General features: G+C 42.8%; 1 protein-coding gene across 1 annotated transcript in view; it reads left to right on the forward strand.

The window, feature by feature from the left end:
• The window catches only part of ofcc1 (orofacial cleft 1 candidate 1), a 333,910-nt gene that overhangs the window by 147,871 nt on the left and 159,676 nt on the right, over window positions 1-26,363 (forward strand). The window contains exons 16-17 of the mRNA XM_041190069.1: window positions 8,348-8,436; window positions 14,452-14,576. Of these exons, the coding sequence (XP_041046003.1) occupies window positions 8,348-8,436; window positions 14,452-14,576 (214 nt within the window). The remainder of the gene's footprint in view (window positions 1-8,347; window positions 8,437-14,451; window positions 14,577-26,363) is intronic.

A 26,363-nucleotide genomic window follows, 5' to 3' on the forward strand; every position in this document is an offset into this window, starting at 1 on the left:
ATTTAAGGCTTAGTGTCACAGAAGAAAATGTGCAGCAAAGTTGCACTATCACGCAAAGTTGAGATCTTTGGCAAGTCGAAAAAGTGCCACAGATAACTAAGTTTAAACTTATGGTTTGTGAATACTGCGTGTGAAATGTGATATTCATTTACCATTACACAAAGTATGTGGATGTTAACCTAAGTGCTTTAGGTGTCTGGCTGATTGTTCGCCTTTATTCAGAGTAGCTGATTATAGTAGATATATTTGAATCCCGAAGCAAAAGAAAAATTACATCGGTTTAAAATTTTCCATATTTATTATATTGCTGTGACTGGCTGCAAAAGAAATTTCTTGTATTGCAATTTTCACATGCATCAAGCAAAGGTTTACTTAATTAGAACCTCCAGGCAATGAAGAATTCTTTTTTACATTCTGTGGGTCTTAATATGCTAAATAATGCAAAGCTTCAACTCTTCAAGCATGAGACACACATCTGGTGGCTTAACATTTAAATTACAGAAAAAACACTTTGGTAGTAATTTTCTAGCAAAGGAAGAATGGAAGTTGTATTACAACTAAATTTAATTTCTTTTTTGATTTTTCATCTCCTCTAATTGCGAGTGTTTGACTGATTTTCCTTATATGTTTTATTCAGATCTTGGTGCAAATTATATTGAACTTCAATTTGAGTAGCTCCTCACTGTTGTTGCAGTAGAGAAATTATTGTTATTGCGTTTTATTTAGCAAATTATTACAAGGTATTTGGAGAGTAGGAGTTGAAATGAATTCAGCCAGCCACTGTTGCAGAGTTGGGTAATATTATTGAATATTGGGCAAAGGGAAGGAGAGAAATTGGGCTGCCTTGCAAAGAAATTGGGCTGATTGTATGCGTTATTTTTTTAAAAGCTTGAGAAAAATAGAAATGTGTGCAAGAAGTGAAAAAAAAAATATTCAAACATGTAGAATTCAGTTTGTGGTTTCCAAAACTTTGATATATATACTCTGCACAAACTAATATGGACCTAGGAACATAGGGGAAGGAGTAAGCCATTCAGCCCTTCGAGCCTGTTCCACCATTTGATAAGATCTGGTTGTGGCCTCAGATCCACTTTCCCCTGTCTTCCTTCCATTACCCTTGATTCCCTTGTCTATCAAAAACCTGTCTAATCTGCCTTGAATAAATTCAATGACCCAGCCTCCACCATTTTCTGGGGAAGAGAATTCCACACAGCAATGACTGGAAAAATGTTTTCCTCATCTCTGTCTTAAAAGGGAGACCTCTTATTTTTAAATGGTGTCCCCTAGCCTTAGACCCCCACAAGAGGAAACATCCTCTGGGTATTCACCCTACTAAGTTCCCTCAGGATCTTATATGTTCCAATCAGGTCACCTCTCATTCTAATAAACTCCAATGGGTATAGGCCCAACCTGTTCAACCTTTTTTCATAAGATAAGCCCTTCATCCCAGGAATGAGTCCAGTGACTTTTTACTTAAAAGCATATGACAGCAATAGGACTGAATGGTTTTGGTGTGTTGGATGAAGTAAAAATTGCAAGCCCAATTGCCTGCACAAATAACAAAATAGCAAATCCTGTTATTTCTGTAGCAGCACAGATCCATGATTTTATCACCGTATACACTGTCTGTGCAAAGACAATGCATATAAATGTTTCCAGAACTGTCACTGACCTCATCTCCTCTGGGGATCTTCCTTCCACAGCTTCCAACCTGATAGTCGCCCAACCTCGGACGGCCTGCTTCTATCTCCTACCCAAAATCCACAAACAGAACTGCCTCGGTAGACCGATCGTCTCAGTTTGCTCCTGCCCCACAGAACTCATTTCTCGTTATCTTGACTCCCTTCTCTCTCCCCTTGTCCAGTCCCTTCCCACCTACATCCGTGATTCCTTTGACACCTTACGTCACATCAACAATTTCCAGTTCCCTGGCCCCAATCGCTTCCTCTTCACCATGGACGTCCAATCCCTCTACACCTCCATCCCCCACCAGGATGGTTTGAGGGCCCTTAGCTTCTTCCTTGAACAGAGGCCCGAACAATCCCCATTCACCACTACTCTCCTCCGTCTGGCTGAACTTGTTCTCACACTGAACAATTTCTCCTTCAACTCCTCTCACTTCCTCCAAATAAAAGGTGTGGCTATGGGTACCCGCATGGGCCCCAGCTATGCCTGTCTCTTTATGGGGTATGTGGAACATTCCTTGTTCCAGTCCTACTCCGGCCCCCTTCCACAACTCTTTCTCCAGTACATCGATGATTACTTCGGTGCTGCTTCATGCTCTCGTCGGGACTTGGAAAAATTTATTAATTTTGCTTCCAATCTCCACCCCTCCATCATTTTCACGTGGTCCATCTCTGACACTTCCCTTCCCTTCCTTGACCTCTCTGTCTCAATCTCTGGTGATAGACTGTCCAACAATATCCATTACAAACTCACTGACTCCCACAGCTACCTCGACTACAGCTCCTCACACCTCGCTTCCTGTAAGGACTCCATCCCATTCTCTCAGTTCCTTCGCCTCCGTCGCATCTGTTCCGATGATGCTACCTTCAAAAACAGTTCCTCTGACATGTCCTCCTTCTTCCTTAACCAAGGTTTTCCACCCACGGTCGTTGACAGGGCCCTCAACCGTGTCCGGCCCATCTCCCGCGCATCCGCCCTTATGCCTTCTCCTCCCTCCTAGAAACATGATAGGGTTCCCCTTGTCCTCACTTATCACCCCACCAGCCTCCGCATTCAAAGGATCATCCTCCGCCATTTCCGCCAACTCCAGCATGATGCCACCACCAAACACATCTTCCCTTCACCCCCCCTATCGGCATTCCGTAGGGATCGCTCCCTCCGGGACACCCTGGTCCACTCCTCCATCATCCCCTACTCCTCAACCCCCTCCTATGGCACCACCCCATGCCCACGCAAAAGATGCAACACCTGCCCCTTCACTTCCTCTCTCCTCACCGTCCAAAGGCCCAAACACTCCTTTCAAGTGAAGCAGCATTTCACTTGCATTTCCCCCAACTTAGTCTACTGCATTCGTTGCTCCCAATGTGGTCTCCTCTACATTGGAGAGACCAAACGTAAACTGGGCGACCGCTTTGCAGAACACCTGCGGTTTGTCCGCAAGAATGACCCAAACCTCCCTGTCACTTTCCATTTTAACACTGCACCCTACTCTCTTGCCCACATGTCTGTCCTTGGCTTGCTGCATTGTTCCAGTGAAGCCCAACGCAAACAGGAGGAACAGCACCTCATCTTCCGACTAGGCACTTTACAGCCTTCTGAACTGAATATTGAATTCAACAACTTTAGGTCTTGAGCTCCCTCCCCCATCCCCACCCCCTTTCTGTTTCCCCCTTCCTTTTTTTTCCAATAAATTATATAGATTTTTCTTTTCCCACCTATATCCATTATTTTTAAGTATTTTAAAATATTTTATGCTCTCCCCACCCCTGCTAGAGCTATACCTTGAGTGCCCTACCATCCATTCTTAATTAGCACATTCGTTTAGATAATATCACCAACTTTAACACCTATGTGTTCTTTTGTTCTATTGTTGGTGACATCTTTTGATGATCTGCTTCTATCACTGCTTGTCTGTCCCTACAACCACACCACCCTCCTCCACTTCTCTCTCTCTCTCTCTCTCTCTCTCTCCGCAGCACCCCCCACCAAAACACCTTAAACCAGCTTATATTTCAACTCTTTCTTGGACTCGAACTCAAGTTCTGTCGAAGGGTCATGAGGACTCGAAACGTCAACTATTTTCTTCTCCGCCGATGCTGCCAGACCTGCTGAGTTTTTCCAGGTAATTCTGTTTTTGCATATAAAGCAAAACTGTGCATAGAAGCAGTAATTGCTTTGCTCGTTAGTATACGTTGCTTTAAAATGCTTTAAGTGGCATTCAACATCTCCTGGTTTAAGTTCCATTCCTGTAAAGCTCGAGACTGGTGGGACATAAGCTGTTATGAGATCAAAGCATGGTCGCTTTGAACATTCACTACTGTACCATTCTTATCAAACTGTTATATTATGTTATTCAGAAGAGGTGGGAACTAATTGTTATGTGCATACATATCCCGGGGTGCCACATTTACTGATGTACCGCAGTCATGTGCCGAGTAACAATGTATCAATCTACCAGCAACACGAAAAGCAGAAAGTAACACACTTGATGGAACTTCAGCACTTTTGGTCTAAAGTGTGATAATTTCTAATAATGGGCACCAGAAGACATTGTGGTGGAAATGGGTGTCTGTAAGTAAAATCCAAAGCAATTTAAATGGATTTATTGCTGAATTAGATTGAAAAAGCAACTCGAATTAATGCTAGAGGGCGAAAAACTGAGTGAATTGTTCATAAACAAAATGGTCACCACAGCAAAAAAACACACAGCTCACCAGCACATGATGAATTGGGAGGCTGATGATGCACTAGAGGCATTTCAGCAATTTAAACAAAAGTGCAGACTGACCTTCAGTAGCTTTCTAAAAGACATTAATGAAACATAAAGTGTCAGCTACATCCTCATGTGGACGGGAGAGAAAGGGTTAAATTTGTTTACTAGCTGGGAGCTGAGTGAAGACAAAAAAATTCAGCACACATCTTCAGCCAAATTCAAATCATCCGATTTACCAAAATAAATTTCAAGGCCTGAGGCAGGAATCAGGTGATCCTGTTGACAATTTTCTAACACGACTGGAAAATGCAGTCAGAAAATGTAAATTCAAGGAGACAGATGAAAGATTGATAGATCAAGTCATCTGGGGCTCTGCGCACTCTGAAGTACAAAATGATTTAATTGGAAAGGACAAGCTTACAATATTACAGGCCGTAGACACTGCCAGAACAAATGAAGCCACGAGTAGGCAGATGAAGATGCTGATTACCCAAGCTTTCATTTAAGTCAAGGGAAAGGCAGCAGGGTTGATGCTGTGAAACAACAACAAAAGAATTCATAGCACAGAGCAATATCATCCCACTCAGAATAGACCAGACCATACCAAATTCCCTGAAAATTTGAAAGAAAATTGCTCCCAAGAAAGGGTCTCTGAAACCGAGCAATGTCATGCTAATAGGGGCTAGGAACAACCCAAATCAGAGGAGCCCACAAAGGAAAAGACATTAAGTGAATGTTCTACGTCACTGAAACAGTTGGTCCTACTATCCTGGGGTTCAGCAGTTGCAAAAAGCTGCAGCTTATCTCAGTAAACCATGAGATAAAAGATCTAGGTATAACGATCCATCCCCTAGTGAACATAACACCGCTGAAACAGAGGCAAATTAGAGATGAGACCAGCAAAGAAGCAGAGTTACAGACGTTCTCTCAGCAAGTGATCCAAGAATGGCCTGATAAGTTCCAGCAAGCCCAGCCAGGAATAAAACAGTACTAGTCCATCAGAGATGAAACCCCATTAGAAAGATGGTGTTATGCTGGCCAGATCCAGAATAATCATAACCAAATCGATGCAGAAGATCCACGGAGGCCACATGGGGGAATGGCTCCAAGCCAGATAAGTTATATACTGGATTGGCACCTACAGAGATATCAAAAGAGTGGTACCTACATGTGGTGTGTGCCAGAAGTACAGAAATATACAGCAAAAAGAGGAGATGATAGCTGACTGAAGTACCACCCAGACCATGGCATACAGTGGGTGCTGATTTATTCACACACAATCAAGAATATCTCATACTTGGAGACTATGACTCAAAGTTCCCTTTTATTTGAAAGGTGAAGGATTTGAGAACTACAACAATTATCTCAGCAGTATGAGTTTAGTTTGCCGAGCAAGAGATTCCTAAAAGAATAAGCTGTGACAATATAACCCAATCACCTCCAGAGAATTGAAGGAATTTGCTGACCAGTATGGGTTCAGCGTCATCACTTCATCACCCCATTACCCAAAGTGAACCAGACATTCAAGAGAACCTTCACAAAATGCCAAGAGACAAAAGAAGACCCAAACCTTGCCTTATTGTCACTCTGATTTACATCTCTGAAGGCTGACATAAAATCACCTGCAGAGTTGTTGAATGGAAGAAAGTCCTTCAACAGCACCTTCCAAACCCATGACCTCGACCCCCTAGAAGGACAAGGGCAGCAGACACATGGGAACACCACCACCTGCAAGCTTCCATCCAAGCTGGACACCATCTTAACTTGGAAATATATCGCCGTTCCTTCACCGTCGCTGGGTCAAAATCCTGGACCTCCCTTCCTAGCAGCATTGACGATGTACCTGTACCACAGGGACTGCAGCGATTCAAGAAGGCAGCTCACCACCACCTTCTCAAGGGCAGTTAGGGATGGGCAATAAATGTTGGCTTAGCCAGCGACGCTCACATCCCGTGAAAAAATTTAAAAAACAAGACAGCTCTGCCAAGCAAGATACTTCCTCCAAGTGACCAGGAGGAAGTATCAAGACTGAAGCCAGTCAGCAAATGAGAAGAAGCAGAGTCTATATTCGACCTAGGGCGGAGTTGGAAAAGCAGGAAAGATCATCAACAACAGCAGCAACATCACATGGACCAGCAAGACAACATCGACAGAGTCACCAAGCAGTGCAACATCAATAACATCACCAGCAAGTTGACACATTATCAACATCAAGCATGACCCCTAGAACATAAGGAGCAAAATGCACAACATCGCCTGTGCAGCATGCCAACTTGCCAGAGTGAGGAATACCAAATTGGTAAGATGGAGACACAGCAACTTACCACCTAAGTGATAATGTTCAATGATGTATTTTCCGAGAAAAGAAAACAAGCTATACAAGACTCTTAAGGGGTTCAGTTTATTTGTAAAAGTCGATTAATAATCTTCTTTAGTTTAGAAAAGACAAGTTAATGAGTGGAACAGTTATACTGATATGGATGAATTTTTTTGGAGAAAGAGGGATATTTTATTGTTATACTATTCATAAAGAGCTAGGAACTAATTGTCATGTGACTATGTGTCCTGGGGTACCACGTTCACTCCTGCGCTGCAGTCATGTGATGAGCAACAATGTATCAGTCTATCAGTCTACCAGCCACGTGGAAAATAGAAAGAATTACACTTGATGAAACTCCAAACTTTTTGAATCTAAATTGTGGTTATTTCTAACTTGTGGGAACCAGAAGACACAATCCATACTACTAGTAACTATTCCTTTCAGGTTGTAGGTCAAGAGATACATTTAATAAAACTGTAGAAGAATAACTAATTATTCAATTCATTGGTTTGGAGTGTATCCTACCACTGATCAATAAAGAACAGTAGAAAATAATGGAGAAAGAATTCCTTTGTAACAAAATCACAAACCCATTTATAAAGAATTAATTTTGATGTTATCATTATATACTGAGTAGATTTTCCCTGAAGAGAAAATTGTCTCCCAGTGTCGAAAATAAAATATGGTGAGATTTCTTCACTTAGCTCTCTTGTGTTGATTAACACACCATGTTCCATGTCTAGGGACTACATTTCCTCCATTGCTTTCGAAACACAAATATTTCATGTTTGCAAATGCTGTAAAATACCATTAAAGAAATCTGTGCAATAGCCCAGTTTTTTTTTATTTACAACCATCTCGGAAATAAACTCAATGAAAACGTGATAGTGTTTTATTGATACAGTGCTCCCCATGTAATTATTCCGAGTCTTGGCTTTTACCCAGAGGATTTTGCAGCTACTAAGCATATTACAGGACAATAGTGGAAGATTTCCTCTGGTTGCTATTTCCAGTGAAGTCATCAATATTTTCGTAAAGAATCTGCGTTAATGATTCTGGCTGAATACCAGACAGAGGAAATCTTCACAGCTGCATTCACAGTGCCACTCCCGTCAGTGAATAGAGAATTCTTACTTTATCGTGCCTATTTGGCTGACAATCTCATGACAACAGAAAATAAGCCACAAAAAGTTGTCGCTCAGCCCATTCAATTCACTCTGACAGGAACTTTATTCAGCTTTGCTTTCCTCTTGTGCTGCCATATCTTCCAATCTCACTTCTGTGCTTTCATCCCCTTTATGCATCTTAAGCCACTTCAGTTTACCCATCACGTTTCACCCTCTAATCCCAGCTGCAACCAATACTTGTTCTGTAAATGTGCGCTTGCACTAATTGTGTAAATGGCAGTTTACTCAAATTTTCTACAAGCACTCTGAAGAGAGAAGGCTAGCAAGAAAACCTGTTCGAAATATGTCTTGTGCACCCATGCCCTTTCACCCTGCTCCCTAAATCCATTCTAAGTTGCCTCGCTGTAACAATTTGACTGTGTTGCACTGGAAAATATGGTATTAGCAGAATAATACGTAAGATGCTTAACAGTATTTTTGCTTCTTTATTTGACACTGCAGCTCAAAATTCCTGTGGAATTAACACTGACTGTGAGGAGAAATTTGATGGGCTGGTAACAGCGAACAACGAGAGTGGAATGTTCTTCAAGGTGAGCGTGGTGTCCTGGATATTTGATGCTGTGTCACTGCACATGTCTGCAGTCGTTAGCTAAGATTTGTCAAAATACATTTCACACCTCAAGGTATTTGCTGTCTTCGAAGTTAAATTTGATGTGTTTGACGAGCCAAAACGAGTGACATTTTGTGAAATTGGCAATGCCAGCCAACCCCTTATTGTTGAGAACACACCTTCTCAGCTATAAGAAAACTCCGCTGAAATTAATCAGTCGGTCATTAACCTCCCAGCCTCTCAAGTGGAACCATATTTTTCCCTTATTGTCGCTGTGTTTCCTCAAACTATTTTTCAGGAATGGTTTAGAATTTGGCAAATGTAAAGTCACCACTGCCTTAAAGGAGACAGAGCATTCGATGTTAAAAGAACGAATAGCTATCCAAACGACACCTTGAGGGAGTCTTATAAACAATTCTCACTTTTTCTGCAAAGTTTCTCCTCTTCTGTTTTCTTTAGGCTTCCTGGGGTGTAGTGCGTTCAGTTCCTGGTACGTTTCAGTAACACAAGCAATTGCCCATTCCTCATATTTGATAGACAATGGATTTTAGCAGGCTTTCCAATCATATATCAACTAAACGCAACTGTATTTTTGATTGAGCTTTGATTTTAACCCCCGATCTGACTGACTCCAATTTTAATTTGTATTGGGTAAACAATGCCCACCATTCCCACCAGCGGGATCCTCTTTAAGTTTGCCAATTTGTTTTTGATGACGCCTTTGGATCCCAACTGGCCACCATAACCTAAGACCTGAGGAGAGGAGCAGTGATGACTTCTCCGCCAGGCCAAACCTGCCTTGGCCAGCAGCCAGTTCCAAAAGAAAATGATGTTTCATTGCAGGGCCAGAGGATTAGCAGCTCCTTTGGTCCCCACAAGGAGACCTTGCACCTTCCTTGCCCAGGAGTTCATCTCCTTGGGCTCTCCGATGGGCTTAGCTTGCACTGGGAACCATGCACATGGCCTCCTGTTCCTCAACACCCCTGCCCCTGTTTGCCGTCCATCCAGGCAGTGATTCCTGTTGGATTCAGTAAGGACTCTGATCTTTTTTATTCATTCACAGGAGATGGACATCGCTGGCTGGGCCAGCATTTATTGCCCATCCCTAATTGCGCTTGAGAAGGTGATGGTGAGTTGCCTTCTTGAACCGCTGCAGTCTATGTGGTGTAGGTACACCCACAGTGCAGTTAGGAAGGGAGTTCTGGGATTTTGGCCCAATGATAGTGAAGAAATAGCAAAATAGTTCCAAGTCAGGATGGTGTGTCTTGGAGGGGAACTTGCAGGTTTTGGCATTCCCATGTATCTGCTGCTCTTGTCCTTCCAGGTGGTAGTGGTCACGGGTTTGGAAGGTGCTGTTGAAAGACCCTTGGTGAATTACTGCAGTACATCTTGTAGATGGTACACACTGCTTCCATTGCGTATTGATGGTGGAGGGAGTGAATGTTTAAGGTGGTGGATGGGGTGCCAATCAAGTGGCCTGCCTTGTCCTGGATCATGTTGAGCTTCTTGAGTGTTGTGGGAGCTGCACTCATCCCGGCAAGTGGGGAGTATTCCATCACACTCCTGACTTGTGCCTTGTAGATTGGGGACTGACTTTGGGGAGTCAGGAGGTGAGTTACTCGCCACAGAATTCCCAGCCTCTGACCTGCTCTTGTAGCCACAGTGCTTATATGACTAGATCAGCTCAGTTCCTGGTCAATGGTAACCCCCAGGATGTTGATAATGGGAGATTCAGCAATAGTAATATCATTTAATGTCAAAGGGAGCTGATTAGATTCTGTCTTGTTGAGATGATCATTACCTGGCTGTTGTGTGGTGCGGATGTTACTTACAAATATAAATGAGGCCCAGGGCCTAAACACTCTCATCCTCAGCATATGAGCGTGTTGCTTGCACTGCACACATCCTCCCTTCCCAATACCCATCCCACCTGAGTTAAAATCAAGACCTTACGTCTTTTCCTGTTTATTCCAACAGAAATTGCTCTTTGGCTGAACATGCATAAATGCGAGAATTATTTTTAATGCATCCCACAACCAGACCCTAAATTAAGAAGTAGCCTTATTTCTGCCATTGTATGGTAGGTGGACAACCCTGATAATCCAACCCACTAAGCCAGGCAACTCTGGTTCTGTTCGTGCTTGTAGGGGTAAATATTGCAAGGTTGGTTGACTTCAAATTGATCAATAATATGTTAGTGTGATTTGGGAATGCCGATTTCCCTACCCAATTCTGGAATGCACACATGCATCAAGCAAAACTCTAGTTGCGAGTGCAGCCTCACAAAATTAGTCCATACGTAAAACAAACTGTGCAGCTTGTACTCGTTGAAGCCTGGAGAAAGTTGTTCATGATACTGCTGCTTCTGCGGCGGCTAAGTCTGAGTTCATGACGCCAAAACCTGTTGGCGTTCGCAGCTTGAGAAATGTGCAAATTAACCGGAACGATCGTTTAAACTTCATAAGCTAGAAATGATGGCTGGCAATATTAGCAGATGAATGTTTAACTTGCTTATATGACGGTCCCTGTGTTCTTGTTTTAATAAAGGTGTCAACCCATTTAGTTTATCTTTGGCTCACTGCATTACACCCCCACTGCGCCTATCACTCACTTTGTAGATATCTACATACATCCCTCCCTTGAGGTGTCTATATGTCCTGACTTTGAAATTGCCATTGTCTCTCAGCCATTTTCCATGCCGCCTCCATGTATATACTCTTTCTTCTTCTTCATCTCTTTCTCTCTGCTTTTAATGCCCTATCCCATTAACAGCAGCAGCCAAACAATTCATGTCCCCCATCTTCTATTTGACGCTGAACTGATCTGTGGTCGCCCTAGCGAGGCAATTAGTGGTTTGAGTCAGGAAGACCAGGCACAGGGATGTTGACGGTTATTTTGGGTGGCCAGAGACCAGTTTGGGAGGGATGGGAAAGTCCAGGGACTGGGAGTAGTGAGCGAGTGCCCGGGTGGGAAGGTGCACTCTGTGCCTGGTAGTCAGGTGCGTTATGATCCTCTGAAGGGCCAAATGAAAAGAAGAAGAAATCCTGAGGCATGCAACTGGTCAATCGGTACCACCTGAGAGAAAAGCACAGGTTAATGTTTCAGCTAGTTTCAGTACAGTCCCTTGGGTTATAGCACAGGACAGGCAAATCTGTGGGACATGATGGTCAATAAAGAGGAACATAATTTCCGTGATAAATCAATAATATGGCCAGGGTAGGACGATTAATTCGTCTAACCTACTCTTTATTTTATATCCTTCCATCTGCCTGTCTGTCTATCTACCTATCTGTAACATATTAAAAATCTTAGATCTGCATGCATTTTGTTTTTTTTCCCATTAAAAATTCCGATAACCACATTATTAATGAGAACTGCCATTACAAACATGTAGTTGTATGGAAACATGTCATGCTATAATAATAAACTTGTACTGTAAACTCTCCTTAAAGAAGCAGCAGCTAATACACTTAATAGTTAGTAACTTATAGTTACAAACTAACACTTCATAGTTAGTCACCATGTCCATGATAAGTGATCAGCCATTTTCTTCTTAAATATCTTGGAGCTCCCATGCAATCCCTCCCTGCGTATCTTAACCTCCTATTGTCACATTTTTTGAACCTTACAGACTGCACTGCCCATATTTTTATTGGATTTTACTTGTGGAAACTCGTCGCTTTGACTAAACAATCTGACTGCCAAAAATGCACTCAAAATACTTACTGAGATTTCTCTTTGCTCACTACCTTTTCCTCTGGAACATTCAAAATAAAGTTTGCAAGAAAATCAAAAAAGAACCAAAATTACTTGTTCCACGGAAACACAACAAAATGTATCCATTGAACTGTCGTTTGCATTTTGATCACTAAGTCTCAGCATCTCCTGATGCTTGGACGTGAACTTAATATCTTTGTCCAGAAGTGTGTCCCCATGAGCTGAATTTAGAATAAACACCCTTAGCATTTACTATGTGCCTCCTCACCTGACATGTGATAGCACTCGTCAATTGTATTGATGAAATATGTTTCTTTAGAATTTAGCTCCTGGTGCTCAGTTGCATTGATTGAAATTATTTTGTAATACAAAGAAACAATTTTCACAATCTCTGTTGAGGCAGAATTTATCATAGAATCATAGATGGTCACAACACAGAGGAGGCCTTTCAACCCATTGATTCCGTGCTGTTTCTACGCAACAACAACTCGCCTAGCCTCACTCCCCTGCCTTTCCCCCATAGCTCTGCAAATCCTTTCTCTTCAGCTAATTATCCAATTCCTTTTTGAAAGCCATGATTGAATTTGCTTCCACCACACTCGCAGGCAGCGCATTCCAGATCTTAACCACTCTTGCATGAAAACATTTTTCCTCATGTCTCCTCTTTGTTTGCCAATGACCTTAAACCTGTGACCTCTGGGTTCTCGATCCTTCTACCAATGGGAACAATTTGTCCCTGTCTACTTTGCCCAGACACCTAATGATTTAGTATACCGCTATTAAATCTCCTCTCAACCTTCTCTTCTCCAAGGACAACCATCCCAGCTTCTTCAACCTATCCGCGTAACTGAAGTTATACCTTATAAAATGTTAATACAAGGAGGTTATTTCTGTTCTGATTGTTTTTTAAAGAGACGTGTGTCTCTGTGCTTGAAAAAAGATACTGTAATGATCAGATACCTGTTATAGTTTTGTTTTGCATTCTGTCCACGTCAGGAAGTGTATTAAGCTGAAGGGTGGTGAGAGGATGAAAGGACCTTCCTTCGTTCAGGGTTAATTTCTCCTAACATCAGTTGAATGTTGAAGACTAGTTACATTGCATGTGTCTTTATATCCATTCTGCTAACATTTCAGTCAACAAGCAGGAGAACTTATGTGGGCATTAATCACCTGGAACTTTAATGCTTCCTTAAACCAAGATGAAAAGTACACACATGCAGTTTAATTTTACTTTATGAGGTGTCATGAAGTAGACCCTTCATAAGAAAAAAACGCCACAAAGATTAAAAATGGTCTCCTCTACACTGGGGAGACCAAATGCAGACTAGGTGACCGCTTTGCAGAACACCTTCGGTCTGTCCGCAAGCGTGACACATACCTTCCCATTGCTTGCCATTTCAACACTCCACCCTGCTCTCATGCCCACATGTCCATCCTTGGCCTGCTGCATTGTTCCAGTGAAGCTCAACACAAACTGGAGGAACAGCACCTCATCTTCCGACTAGGCACTTTACAGCCTTCCGGACTGAATATTGAGTTCAACAATTTCAGATCATGAACTCTCTCCTCCATCCTCACCCTCTTTTTTAATCCTCTTTTTCTATATTCCTTTTTATTTTTTTAATCCATTTTTATTTTATTTTCATTCATTTATCTGTGGTTTTATCCCCATTTTTTTTTATCCCCCTCCTATCCCATTTTCTATCCTTTTTTTCCACCACTGCCCCCTCTCCCCACTCTATCCCCTACAGGGCCAACTGTTACCTGTCAGATGTTGTTCTTTCACACAATGCTACCCTTGTTCTGCTATCATCACATTCTGCTTTCTTACCTTTATACCATAAGCGGCACCTTTTTTAGCATTAATCACTACCACTGACACTCCCTTTGTTCTTTAGTTTATGAAATCTTTGCCAATCCCTCCTTTGTCCTCACCTATTGCTGCACCTGCCCCACCCCTCTTTAACAGTATAAATTTCATCTCATTTTGACTTCTCTTCAGCTCTGAAGAAGAGTCATACAGACTCGAAACATTAACTCTGTTTCTCTCTCCACAGATGCTGCCAGGCCTGCTGAGTTTTTTCAGCATTTTCTGTTTTTGTTAAAAATGGGTTGTTTTTCTCCCCCCCCTCCAAGTAATTATTTGTGGTAAGGTATCTGGTTGCGAATGTGGAAATTTACCCTTTAACTTGCCCATGATTGCTCTTTGTTCAAAATGTTAGTGGTTTTTCAACAGTTTTCTGACAGATTGATATTCCTCTTTTTTTTTTGTTTACAGGCTATTCATCATAATCTGTTTGAATTCAATAGCAAAGATAAGTGTCAGAATCCTGTTGAGAAGGACAGATCTCCACAGCTGCCCCCATACCTGGTGAACCAGGATCAATACCGATTCTCTGTTGTGTGAGTACTACTTCAAAAATAGGCTGCACTTTACAATAGGTGTTTCTTAACCCCAGACATTCTTTCATTATTTTTACCTCAGTTATCCTTTTGGCACGTGCAATTATATTTAATAGGCTCCCTTTTTATCTGTTGGGAAGCTCAAAGCCAGGGGATTAAGGTGCCCGTTCTTGACTGACTCAAAGATCAGTGTTAAAAAAAAGTCATGTTAATTATATTAGCTTAATACAAGAGTGAAGATGTTAAAGGGCCATTGTGAAAAAAGAGCACATTGAACCTTTGAAACTTGATTGTGTGAAGGAAAATGCACATGTCCTTGACTTAACAGTGTGCAAACTAGGATTAATTTGGAAAAACATTATAATGGTTTTAGATTTAACTTGTTATTTTTCAGTTTCAGTTCCAACATTTTCATTTAAGATTCATTGAACTGAAGTAATTTTTACACATTGGAGTCTTTCTTTATAGTTTGGAACTGCCAACCTTGAAAACTTCCAAGAGCTGTTTATTGACGCTTGTATAGGTATTGTTTCAGCAGAAGTAAAAGTACACATTTGTCCAGGCCTGCATCATTGTTAAACACTTGAAACAACGATGGCCCCTTGCATTCAACCTTGTGGCACTCTGCTGTTCGTTTAAAAGTTGCAGGCTATTTATGAGTAAATGCCGTTTGATAATGCTACTGTGAAAATTGGGGAGTAGGACCGGCTGAATTGCTCTTGTAGAGAGCCGTGTGGACACGATGGGCTGAATGGCCTCCTCTAGTGCTGAAGCCATTCTATGATTCTAGAAAAGGATTCCTTTTGTAATGTGTAACATTGGAGCAACTGCAGACTCTTGTTAATTGCAGTTGCCAAGCTTCAAACCTTCCACAGCCTTTGAGGGTTGATTGTAATGCGAAAATACCTGGAAAAACTCAGCAGGTCTAGCAGCATCAGCGGAGAAGAGCAAAGTTGATGTTTCAAGTCCTCAGGAGTGGACCTGCTGAGTTTTTCCAGGTATTTTTGTTTTTGTTTTGGATTTCCAGCATCTGCAGTTTTTTGTTTTTATATTTGATTGTAATGCGACAAGATCTTTGTTAATGAGGAAGTAGCAGTCTCAAAATGGTGCTGATAGACTTTTATTCCCTCCGTAATGATGGCATTGCTCATTGTCTGTCTCTGAAGGTGTGAAGTTCCTACCTGTTTCAGGAGACAGATCATGTCTAAAACCCAATTTGTGCTTTCCTGGTGTACACAGGATCTCAGTTACTAGTGTACAATAATTGGTTGGAGCATGCTCTGTCCAATCTCTGATCAGTTTCACTGTTGCCGGAGCCAAAGAGACCCGACAAAGATAAGTTTTCAGATTATTTTTGTGGGGCCTGAAGGTACAGGATGGCTCCTTCAGGTCCCACAGAAATAGCCGGGGTCACTGATACCCTGGACTTAATCATGATTCAGCCCTCCTCCCCCTGACTTATGGTGACAGGCAGCCTCTGGGACGCCTGAATCAAGCAAGCTGCACCAGGACAATCATTTCAATGAAGTCTAGGACTCAAAACAGGCACCGCCTTTTCCCACCTGCCATTGGTCCCATTAAAATTGACTCCTTTGTTTAAAAACACATCACAGCACATAGGAATATATGACACATAAGGATGGAATTGTCCTAGATTTGCACTAAGTGCAGTAGTGGTGGGGGGGGAGAAACTACATTTTACCCACCGGCCGCAATGGCGGCTTTTCATGCTGTGTCATCCCAAACCCGCCGTATTAATTATGCATTCGCGGGTTACAAGCCCTTTCAATGGTGGGCGGGCTCCGATTCACATGCCACACCATCACGTCACCACTTCATCAAGCCAGGCACCAGATGCTCAGTTCTTCCAGCCCAGGACTGCAGCAAAGAAGACATGGCCCCGAAAGGCAAGAAGACTGCAGCCCTCAAGTGCCTTTTGGATAACGTGGATGCTCACTGTGATGTTCTCTACCCCCACTCTGGCTGCAGGAGGGGCAGCTACATTACCACTCTGACTTGGTAGGCAATGGCGTTGGTGATCAGTGCCAATGCTGCACAGAAGAGGTTGGCTATCCAGTGCAGATAGAGGATGAATGATCTCATCTGTACCTCTAGGGTAAGGCAACCATCTCATTGGTCTAAACTCACACGCTCAAGCCCATCACACATTCACTGTCATCTCACTCACTGCCAGCTCAAGGGACATCACCACTCACTCTCTCACACACATACCCTCATATCTCCATCTGGCCTCATCTCCTCTGGAGACTGCCTCCTCAGCCCTCACCATCTTGAGGCCACTTGAACAGACCGACATGTGTCCCACACACACACCCTGGGATACCCTCCTTCCCCAGTACAGCCCTCACCCTGCAGCCTCTTCCCTTGCCTCAGGCCACTTCCCCCCCTTTTCCCAAGTAAGCCCTAGCCCTGCAGCCATTGAAAAGCCACCCACATATGGCTGGTCTGGTAGGTAGAGACCTGCCGGTGAGCCCCCTAAAAGTGGTGCTGTCTGTGAAGCCTGGGGCTGATGACTGCAAGTACTGACTGAAGCAAGGTAGGCAAACAAACCCTGAAGACCCAAGGAAGTGCAGCCCGTCAAGTGCACGCCTTTTTTATGCTGTTGTGAAACACGTTGGCATGTTTTCCCACAGATGTGGGTGGACGATCCAGTGGGGTGGGATGAGTCCAGCGGGCCGGCCTTTTTAATGACATGCTGATGTATTGCAATGAGGTTCCCAATGCCTGATGGTGGGAAATGTGGCTTACCATCGGCGAGCTGAGCGGACGATCGCAAACTGGTTTCACGACGTCATGAAACCGATTTTTGGCCTTCTCGCCATATTGTCCGCTCACGCCACCAAACACGCCCAATGCCAGCGGGCACGGAAAATCCCAGCCTATGTGCTATACCACAATGATTAAAACTTAACGCTTGTGTTAAATTTTCTTTGAGGTGCAGTCATTTTGTGCAAAGCTTTTACAAGGGTGGGTTTAAATCTATGCTTAAGCTACTAAAATTGCTCCTGGGAATGACTGAGTTCTATCCAAAGACCTGAGTTACACTCTGGACATAGAATTCCTAATAGGAACACCTGCATTTGGATGCTTTTAGAAGAGGTTGGAGAAGACATGAAAGATTCTACATTGTAGGCTCTTACTTAAAGATATTTCTTCCCTGTACAAAGACACTCACTCGTCAACTGTATCTCTCTCTGCAGATGCTGTCAGACCTGCTGAGTTTTTCCAGGTATTTTTGCTTTTGTTGTAGAAAAGGGGCAATGGATTTGGTCGGAAATTTCTGGTAAAAGTTGTTTTTCGCCTGGAGTTCAGAGTTCATTTCTGTGCATACTTTCAACTTTCAGGAATTGGATAACAGCTGGGGAAATGTAGATTTCTGTCTTATAGAGGATTTTGACAGAAGCCATGGTAAGTGAGGGACTTTGCGAAGGTATGGCTGGGAAGTAGATATGAAATGCCTTTAATTGGCGGATCAAACTTTATTGCTTGAAAGTTCTGAGTTATCAGCTGCGCTCTGGCAGCTAGTTTTCCTGTTTTACTTCCTTTCCCTGGGTATCCTCCTCATGCTTTGGGACTGCATAATAAAGACCTTTTTGGTCAGTCAACAGTGGTGTTTCGAGTCCATATGACCCTTCATCAGAACTAAGACGTATAGAAATGAGATGAAATATAAGCTGGTAGAAGTGGGTGGGACAGGAGAGATCGATAGGGGGCCAGTGATAGGTAGAGGCCAAGAGACTGCTAAAGGTGTCATGGACAAAAGGACAAAGGGGTGATGATGGTGGTGATATTATCTGAAGGATGTGATAATGGGGACAAATGTGGTGGAATTGGTGAGGGGGAGGAGTCCATTACACACATCTGCACGTTTCTGGGAGTTTCTCATAACTGGCAGAACGCCCTTGAGACTGTGGTAGCCTGGGAAGCTTCTTCAGCATTGCCCTTTTCTACAGTTGCTTTTTAACTCTTGGCTACTGCTCGTGCCAGCTTAGCTCAGCTTTTGCTGCTGTGAAGTTCCTCCTGAGTAAGGTGAGGTTGACAATGGGTGGCTGGCATCCCCTCCTTAGCCCTCTGGAGATGTGAGGCGACTCCTGCCTTCCCCACAGTCCCTGTTGGACCACTTGCTAGCAGCCTTGCACTTGCGCTGACAAGTGGTGCCAGGCTCTGCTCTGAAGCTCCCTCGTGGCGAAGGCATTGGAAGGGAACATTTTTAAGGAAGAAGGTTCATTGTCTTCTCCATTGAGACTGCAGCATCTGTGCTCACTCTTTGATGGTCACTGGTGCAGGGCACAGGTTCAGAGGTGCTACTGGTCAGTGTCACCACAGGCTGAATAGCCTCAAATATGTCTTGAAAGCTTTGTGCAAGTGTGGTAGTAAGCTCCTTCGCAGGCATGTGTTGAAGCGTTATAGTTGCTGGTGTCCTTAGAAGCCCTTTCCGGGATCTTGATGCTGAAGAACCTTCCCAGCCTATCACAGTTACTCAAGGGCGCTCTGCCAGTTATGAGAAACTTCCAGAAACATGCAGATGTGTGTAATGGACTCCTCCCCCCTTACCAACTCCACCACATTTGTGGAAACTCTCTCCACTTCCTCTACATGAGATCGATGTTGCCTAATCAAAGTTCTTTTCAAGACAGGCCCCTGAGAGAGGCCTTTCAGCACTCTCCCTCTGGAACACTCTAAGGCCCTCATTTTCACCAGTGTTCAGTGACTCACTTGGCAACAGCCCTCCAGACTAGCTAATTCCGAGCAGGCGCTGGGGCCTGCTCAGGTGAGATGGTAAGAAAGGGTTTGTGAGAATGCGGCAGCAGCTGTGTATCTGGAAATGCTCAGGTAGCCATCAGAGTGACCGACCACTTCCTCCGAGGCAAACCTTATGCTACAGATGTTCCTGCACATCTGCCCATTAAGTCTAGTGCTTTGTGCAAAGTGAGGGTTTATGATGGTGGCTCTCTGTTGGTTATCTTTCTATGGTGCTGGCTGTGTTGCATTTTTTTACTTTGAGGGAAGAGAAGACAATATGGTTCATGATACAACACCACACCCTGCAGCAAAGAGTCGACATTGAATTACACACACGGGTCGTAAACTCAATTTGACAGGCATTTAACACACTAAAACAACTTTTCCAGTGTTTGAACTGCATCAGCCGTGCTCTGGTATAGCACAGAGAGAATTGGCAGTGGTGTTTGCAAACCTGTTTCAGAGTTAGAAGCAGCAACAAGCCATGACCTGAGAGCAGATGAAAAGCTGCTAACAGAAGTAAAGCAGCTACTGTAGGAAGCAGCACATGTTCAGCAGACTCTCGAGGAGTTACTCCCTGGGGCCCCACTTTTATGTCGAATTGCATATTATTTCCTTATTCTCTTCTTGTGCACTATTTCTTCTGGTTGTTCATCCAGAAAATAGGAAATTTGGAAAGAAACCTGTGCCTAATGGCTAACTAATTCCTGTCTGTTATGGGAGAAGCCAAACGAAGTCACTTTGTAGGTAAAGGGAGATAACATGCTTTGTTGATGAAGATTACTGGGATAATAATGAGGTCAACGAAAAGTTCTGCGATAGGCATGGGGGCAGGACATGTGTGTGAGCGGGGCATGCACGTGAGTGGGACATGCGGGTGGGTGGGACATGGATGTGAGTAAGACATAATGCAGGCAACACGTGTGGTGGTCATACCATCAGCTTGTTGAACCATATACCACTTTATTTACATTTAACAGGTGAATCTGCGTGCATCTGATCCTAATGTGGAATGTGTTGTAGCCTTGTTTCTGACCTGTGCTCTTGTCCAGCTAGCTTCCATGTCAGGCCGGAGTCTTACTAAATGACCTCTACACAACTTTAATTCTTAGCTTTACTTCTGTTTTACAGGCACAATTTCTCCAACTTTCTCGTAGTTGGTCTCCAGAGTTTGACCCACAAATAAAATTAGCCCAAAACGCCACCACTTGCGATTAATTCCTCACTAAGTCCCACTTGCCTGTCTCTCATCCCTTATTTAGCAACCTCCTACAGGCCTACATGCATGTGCAATTCTCTTTCCCAGAAAGTAGTGGAGGCTGGGTCATGGAATTTATTGAAGACAGAATTAGACAGATTTTTGATAGACAAGGGAGTCAAGAGTTATGGGCTGGGGCGGGGAGGGGGAGCAGACAGCATAGTGGAGCTGAGACCACAACCAGATCAGCCATGGTCTTATTGAATGGTGGATCAGGCTCGAAGGGCTGAATGGCCTACTCCTGCTTCTAAGTTCTATGTTCCCATAACCTGTATTTCTAATTGCAATCCCTCTGCTCCGGCTTCACTTGAGTCCTGGCTGGCAGTGTTGTGAGCTTCTGTCCCACTGCCAGTCTGCTTCACAGTAATGGACCAAGGGGATCAGCATACTTGATATAAATTGTTAGAAGTTTATCGCAAAATAACTTGAAATTATATATTCTGCTTAACAGTAGCACTCTCATCTGTAGAGTGCATACCCGCAAATCCCAAAAGGTAGCTGGACATGTGGATAAGATGGTTAAGAAAGCAAACAGGATTATTTCTTTAATTAGCCAAGGTACAGAGTCTAAGGGCAGGGCGGTTATGGTAGAACTGTGTAAAACACTAGTTAAGTCACAGATGGAGCACTGCACACAGTCCTGGTCACCACATTACAGGAAGGATGTGATTGCACTAGAGAGGATACAGAAGAGATTTATGAGGATGTTGCCAGGACTGGAGAATTTTAACTCTTGGATGGGCTGGGGTTGTTTTCTTTGGAACAGAGGAGGCTGAGGGGAGATTTAATTGAGCTTCATAAAATTATGAGGGGCTTAGACAGGGACCATACAAAGGACCTATTCCCCTTAGCAGAGAGGTCAGTAAGCAGGGGTTGCAAATATAAAGTAATTGGTGTAGCATTAGTGTAGAGTTAAGGAGAAATTTGGTCACCAAGAAAGTTGCTGGGGTTTGGAATCCACTGCTTGAAATCATATTTAAAAAGTACTTAGAAATGCACTTCAGGTGCTGTACAGAGCTATGGAACAGGAGTTACAGGAAACCAGGATTAGACTGGATACCTCTTTGTTGGCTGGCAAACATGATGGGCTGAATGGTCTCTCTTTGAGCTGTAAATTTTCTGTTTCTTAAATTAGAAGGGAGTGGATTCCGCTCTCATTGCAGAGACCTGTGCACAAAATCCAGACTGACGTTCCAGTGCAGTACTGAGGGAGTGCTACACCTTTGGAGGTACTGTCTTTCAGATGATACATTAAACTAAGGTCCTGTCTCCCCTCTAAGGTGGACGTAAAAGGTCCCAGGATATTTTTTTGTATAAGATCAAGCGACTTCTCTCCCCTGTGTCGTGGCCAATATTTATTCAACTAACACCAAAAAACAGATTTTCTCGTCATTACCAGTGCTGTTTGTGGGAGCTTGCTATTTGCAATTTGGTCACTGTGTTTCCTACATTACAACAGCCACTACACCTCGAAAGCACTTCATTGACTGTAAAGTACTTTGGGATGCCCTGAGGTCATGAACCGTGCTGTATAAATACAAGTATTTCTCTCTTTTTGCTTTCTTTTTACTTTCCTTGTCTCACTGTTTCTGATGCTTTCCGGCTGTGTCTGCTGTCATTTGCTGGAATTTAGATATTTTCAATGCAAACTGAATACCTAATGTGCAACAGTAAGGACTTAACGAAAATCTTGTACACCACAGGAATAAGGCTTGAGTACGTTTATATCTTTGTGTCGTACTCTGTGCCCTACCATAGGATTGTACCCCCCTCAAACAATTCCTCTGGATTAATGACTCTAAAGGTTTACCTTGGGCAAATGTATTTTCTTATAACGTCCAAGTGATCTTTACACACTGAGCTGAAAAATCACTCTGCCCTAAGGGGCAACTTATTGACTAATACTACATTCTCCTGAATTCTTTCTTCCCATTGCATCAAGATCTTAGTACAACAGTTTGAACAATCAGTTCGAGGCACTAGACACAAGGATGGTGTACAGCCGTTGAAAATATGAACGCACGCTTTGGTTACGAAAGTTTTGCGACATTGCAAAATTTCACCGGGTACAATTCAAAACTGATTCCGTGAAAAGTCGCAGAAATACATTTAAATCACAACATGGAGAGAATCCAGTGCACCATGATTAAAATGCTATTAGCATTCTTTTGAAATTTGAGCATGTTACATTAACAATGGTTTAATGATGTGAAGTCTTTGGAATGAATTTCAGGTCAGCTTTAATCTCCGCTGCCGGTTGGATGGTCATCGCTTGTTAATTGTACCCAGAAATGATAGGGGCAAAAAAAAGGGGATAGTGGTCGCAGGCCCTGGGAGTGACTTTTACACAGCTGTAGACTCTAAACCTTACTCTGTGTACTGTAGGCACCCGCATTCTTCAGGGAAATAAAGCCTGTCAGTTTGAACATTTTTCTGCTTTATACCAGGGTCTTGGAATGAGCTAGTGGCAGCACAGTGATCATTAAAGATTTTGGCTAGCTGAACAGAGTCATATTGTTAGATGCATGTAGTTCCCACACCCGATAACTAGGAGTCTGTTGTCCAGCGATAAAGAAAGCACAGATATATGAGGCAGACGACCCAAAGTGCGCAAACTTTCTTCAAATGTCCTCCTGAAAGAGGTGAGTATTGCAGATCTAAAGAATAATTTATTCACTGAAGTTCTAGCCTTTACTGAATCCCGTCAATTCATAGCATGTCGAGTCTATTTCTTTAGTGAAACCTGAGTATCTTCACTAGAAGGTGGAACCTGAGTATCTTCACTATAAGGTGGCGTTGTCACTCCGTGTCCGTAAAGTTTTGAAGAATTATCGTGTTCTCAGCTCATAAACAGGAGCAGGTGATGCTCGTGGTTCTCACTCTTAGAGATCGGCCCCAAATGCCACTGCAGGTATTGTGCCAGAGTGGCCCCAGGTTTGTCCAATTCCGTGGGACCAGACCATAAGCTCCATTTTCCTAGATTGCTTTGCCCATGCCTACAAGACCATTGACAACGGGGATAGGACTAGGTGGTGGGGACTCCCTCCATTGGGACTTCCTTCTCCCCTGCTTTCATTCCAAACCGAGCCCTCTGAGATTCCTGTGTAGCTCCAACTCCGGCCCCTTGAGCATCCCCCACTTCTTGTGCCATAGTATTGGTAGCCGTGCCTTCAGTCATCTCAGCCCTTAGCACTGGATTTCCCTCCTGTCAACCATTTTGTGTCAGGAATGCGCTGAAGCTGCAACACATCGTGCTGTTAAATCATCTGTGCCAAAGTTCCGTTTCATTTACCTGCCGTAAAAATTATTTTAACTGTCTTGTGGGTGTCACTGTGACTGATGGAAAGATTGAATTCATGAATGTTATTTAGGCCTTGATTACAGGTATAAGATAATGTAAATGAGCTCAATCAATAATAAAATATGTAGGAGTTATGATCCAATGATAAGTGAGGTTTAAAGAGCAGTCTTATTTCTGGGAAAACTTACGCCAAGACCAGAATACAACATGGAGGCTCACCTGTTTGAATGCATTTCAAAAATAGACCAAAAAAGTACAGCAGTGTGGTGCAAGTTATTCAATCTGCTCCATAAACTTGTGCTTAAAATATAATAGACCTTTCAGCATCCACAGAGCGATTTGAGAGATATTGGTTTAAAGGTTGTGTCCGGGGGTTCAGGTGGATAAAAGTAGCACAGGAGAGTGAAGCTGCCCCTCCAAATACCACTGCTCATCATCAGTTTAAAGGCGATGACTTCCTTGTGTAGCAACGAAACCATCTGCCCGACCCTTAATCTGTGAGATGGTTCGCTGGAATCAGAAAGCTTTCGAATTTAGTAAAGCCTGATCAATCTAGTTAACCGGACACTAAAATGAAAGTCCTCTCCTGGGATCTTCAACTAACCTGCGCTGCAATTTGTTCTGCAACGTTTGCCTGCGGACGCAAAAAACAGGTACGGGTCCTTTTTGATGTCTTCTTCCACGCAGGAAGCAGCAGTGAACATGTTAATCATGCATTTGCAATCATTTTGAAATTACCTCATTTTGTATGCAGGTTTTAGGTGCTTGCATTTTACTTGTCTGCACCAGAAATAAAAATCAGTTTTTGGGTAATAGCTGCATCTTGCTTAATCTCCACTTTGCTGCTTGGCTTGTAGTTGGATTCCATTCCAATTGTAATAATATCAAAACTGAAGCCAGGCCCTTTGGCGCACAGATTACTTATTTGTCTGCAGTTTTTGATTAATGTGAGACACGTTATTTTCCAGGCTGTGTATTGCAAATGCATGAATAAATCTTATGTGCAAAGAAAACATAAGAAAATGAGTAAAGTATTGTCAGCATAATTAATTTCTCCCCCTGTCAAGACATTGTATAATGTCTCTTACACACTGATTGGTATTCATTACAGTGTACTCGCTCATCCACATAGGTGTCCTCCTTTTGCAGAACTTTGTTCATGTTATTAAAATTTGTTTATAGTGCCATATTATAAATAACCTGCTGCCAGTTGTAGCAGGCACCAGAAACTCACCAGAAATATTATAGTGCACCATGATCCACTTACAACAATTGTGCAAGGTGAGTGCACAATATTGTGAAAACACCAGCACTATTATCATCAGTCTTAGTTTAGATTCAATCTGTTATGCACTAAAATCATCGTTTCTGACTACTTAGTAATAACATTTTGTCTTGAATCTCGACAAGTCTGCTGGGTTAGCATTTACATATGACATAGAAGTTACAACACAGAAACAGACCATTCAGCCAAATTGGTCCATACCAGTACTTATGCTCCACAAAAGCCTCCACCCACCCTTCTTCACCTCACCCTATCAACATAACCTTTTATAATTCCTTTCTCCCTCATGTACTTATCTGGCTCCCCATTAAATATACCTGTGCTATTCACCTTAACTATTCCTTTTGGTAGCAAGCCCACATTCTCACCACTCTCTGGGTAAAGATGTTTCTCCCAAATTCCCTTGTGGATTTATGAATGATTATCTTATGACCCTTATTTTTGGCTTCCCCGCAAGGAGAAACATTTTCTCTACCTCTATTCTATTAACCCCCTTCTATTAGGTTACCTTTCAGCCTTTTCTATTGTCTTATACACAAAGTGACTAGAATTGTGTTTGCTTTAAACAATTTCTCTGTAAACCGTACATTTAAGCGTGGCATTTTATTTGTTTTTAGGTAACTTTTGCACCTCTGATGTTAAACATTGGACCCAATTTTAACTCTCCGCAAGTGGATGGGGTTCGAATGAGTTAAAATCAAGCCCATTATATTGCATTGGTGATGTTACACAGTCATCGTTCTTTACCAACAGCTTCACTCAGCCAGATTTGCCATGGACCATATTTTGTTACATGCAGAAACAAGGGTAAACAAATGCCTTGTGCACGTTACATAGAATAGCAGCTGGTCAAAGGGACAAATTTCAGATGTAAGTCACATCCCTTGTGGTTTTGCACTTGTGCCCCTGGTTTTATCACTTTGGGCACAGTGACCCAAAGCCAACGAGGGACCACATACACCACACGCCTGTAATTCACACCTGACCATCTGCTATTATTTACATACATGGTTAGCAAGCAGAAGCAATCACTAAAATGAATCCTTGCAAGGAATGAATGGAATACACATTGGTCAGCTCTTTTTTTTTTAGCAAACTACAAATATAAACATCAACTTTTCAAACTGTAGACTGAAGGTTGTGTCAAAACCTCAAACAGAAGTAGTGATTCTAAATTAT

Source organism: Carcharodon carcharias, chromosome 6 (assembly GCF_017639515.1).
Source record: "Carcharodon carcharias isolate sCarCar2 chromosome 6, sCarCar2.pri, whole genome shotgun sequence".
Taxonomy (NCBI): Eukaryota; Metazoa; Chordata; class Chondrichthyes; order Lamniformes; family Lamnidae; genus Carcharodon; species Carcharodon carcharias.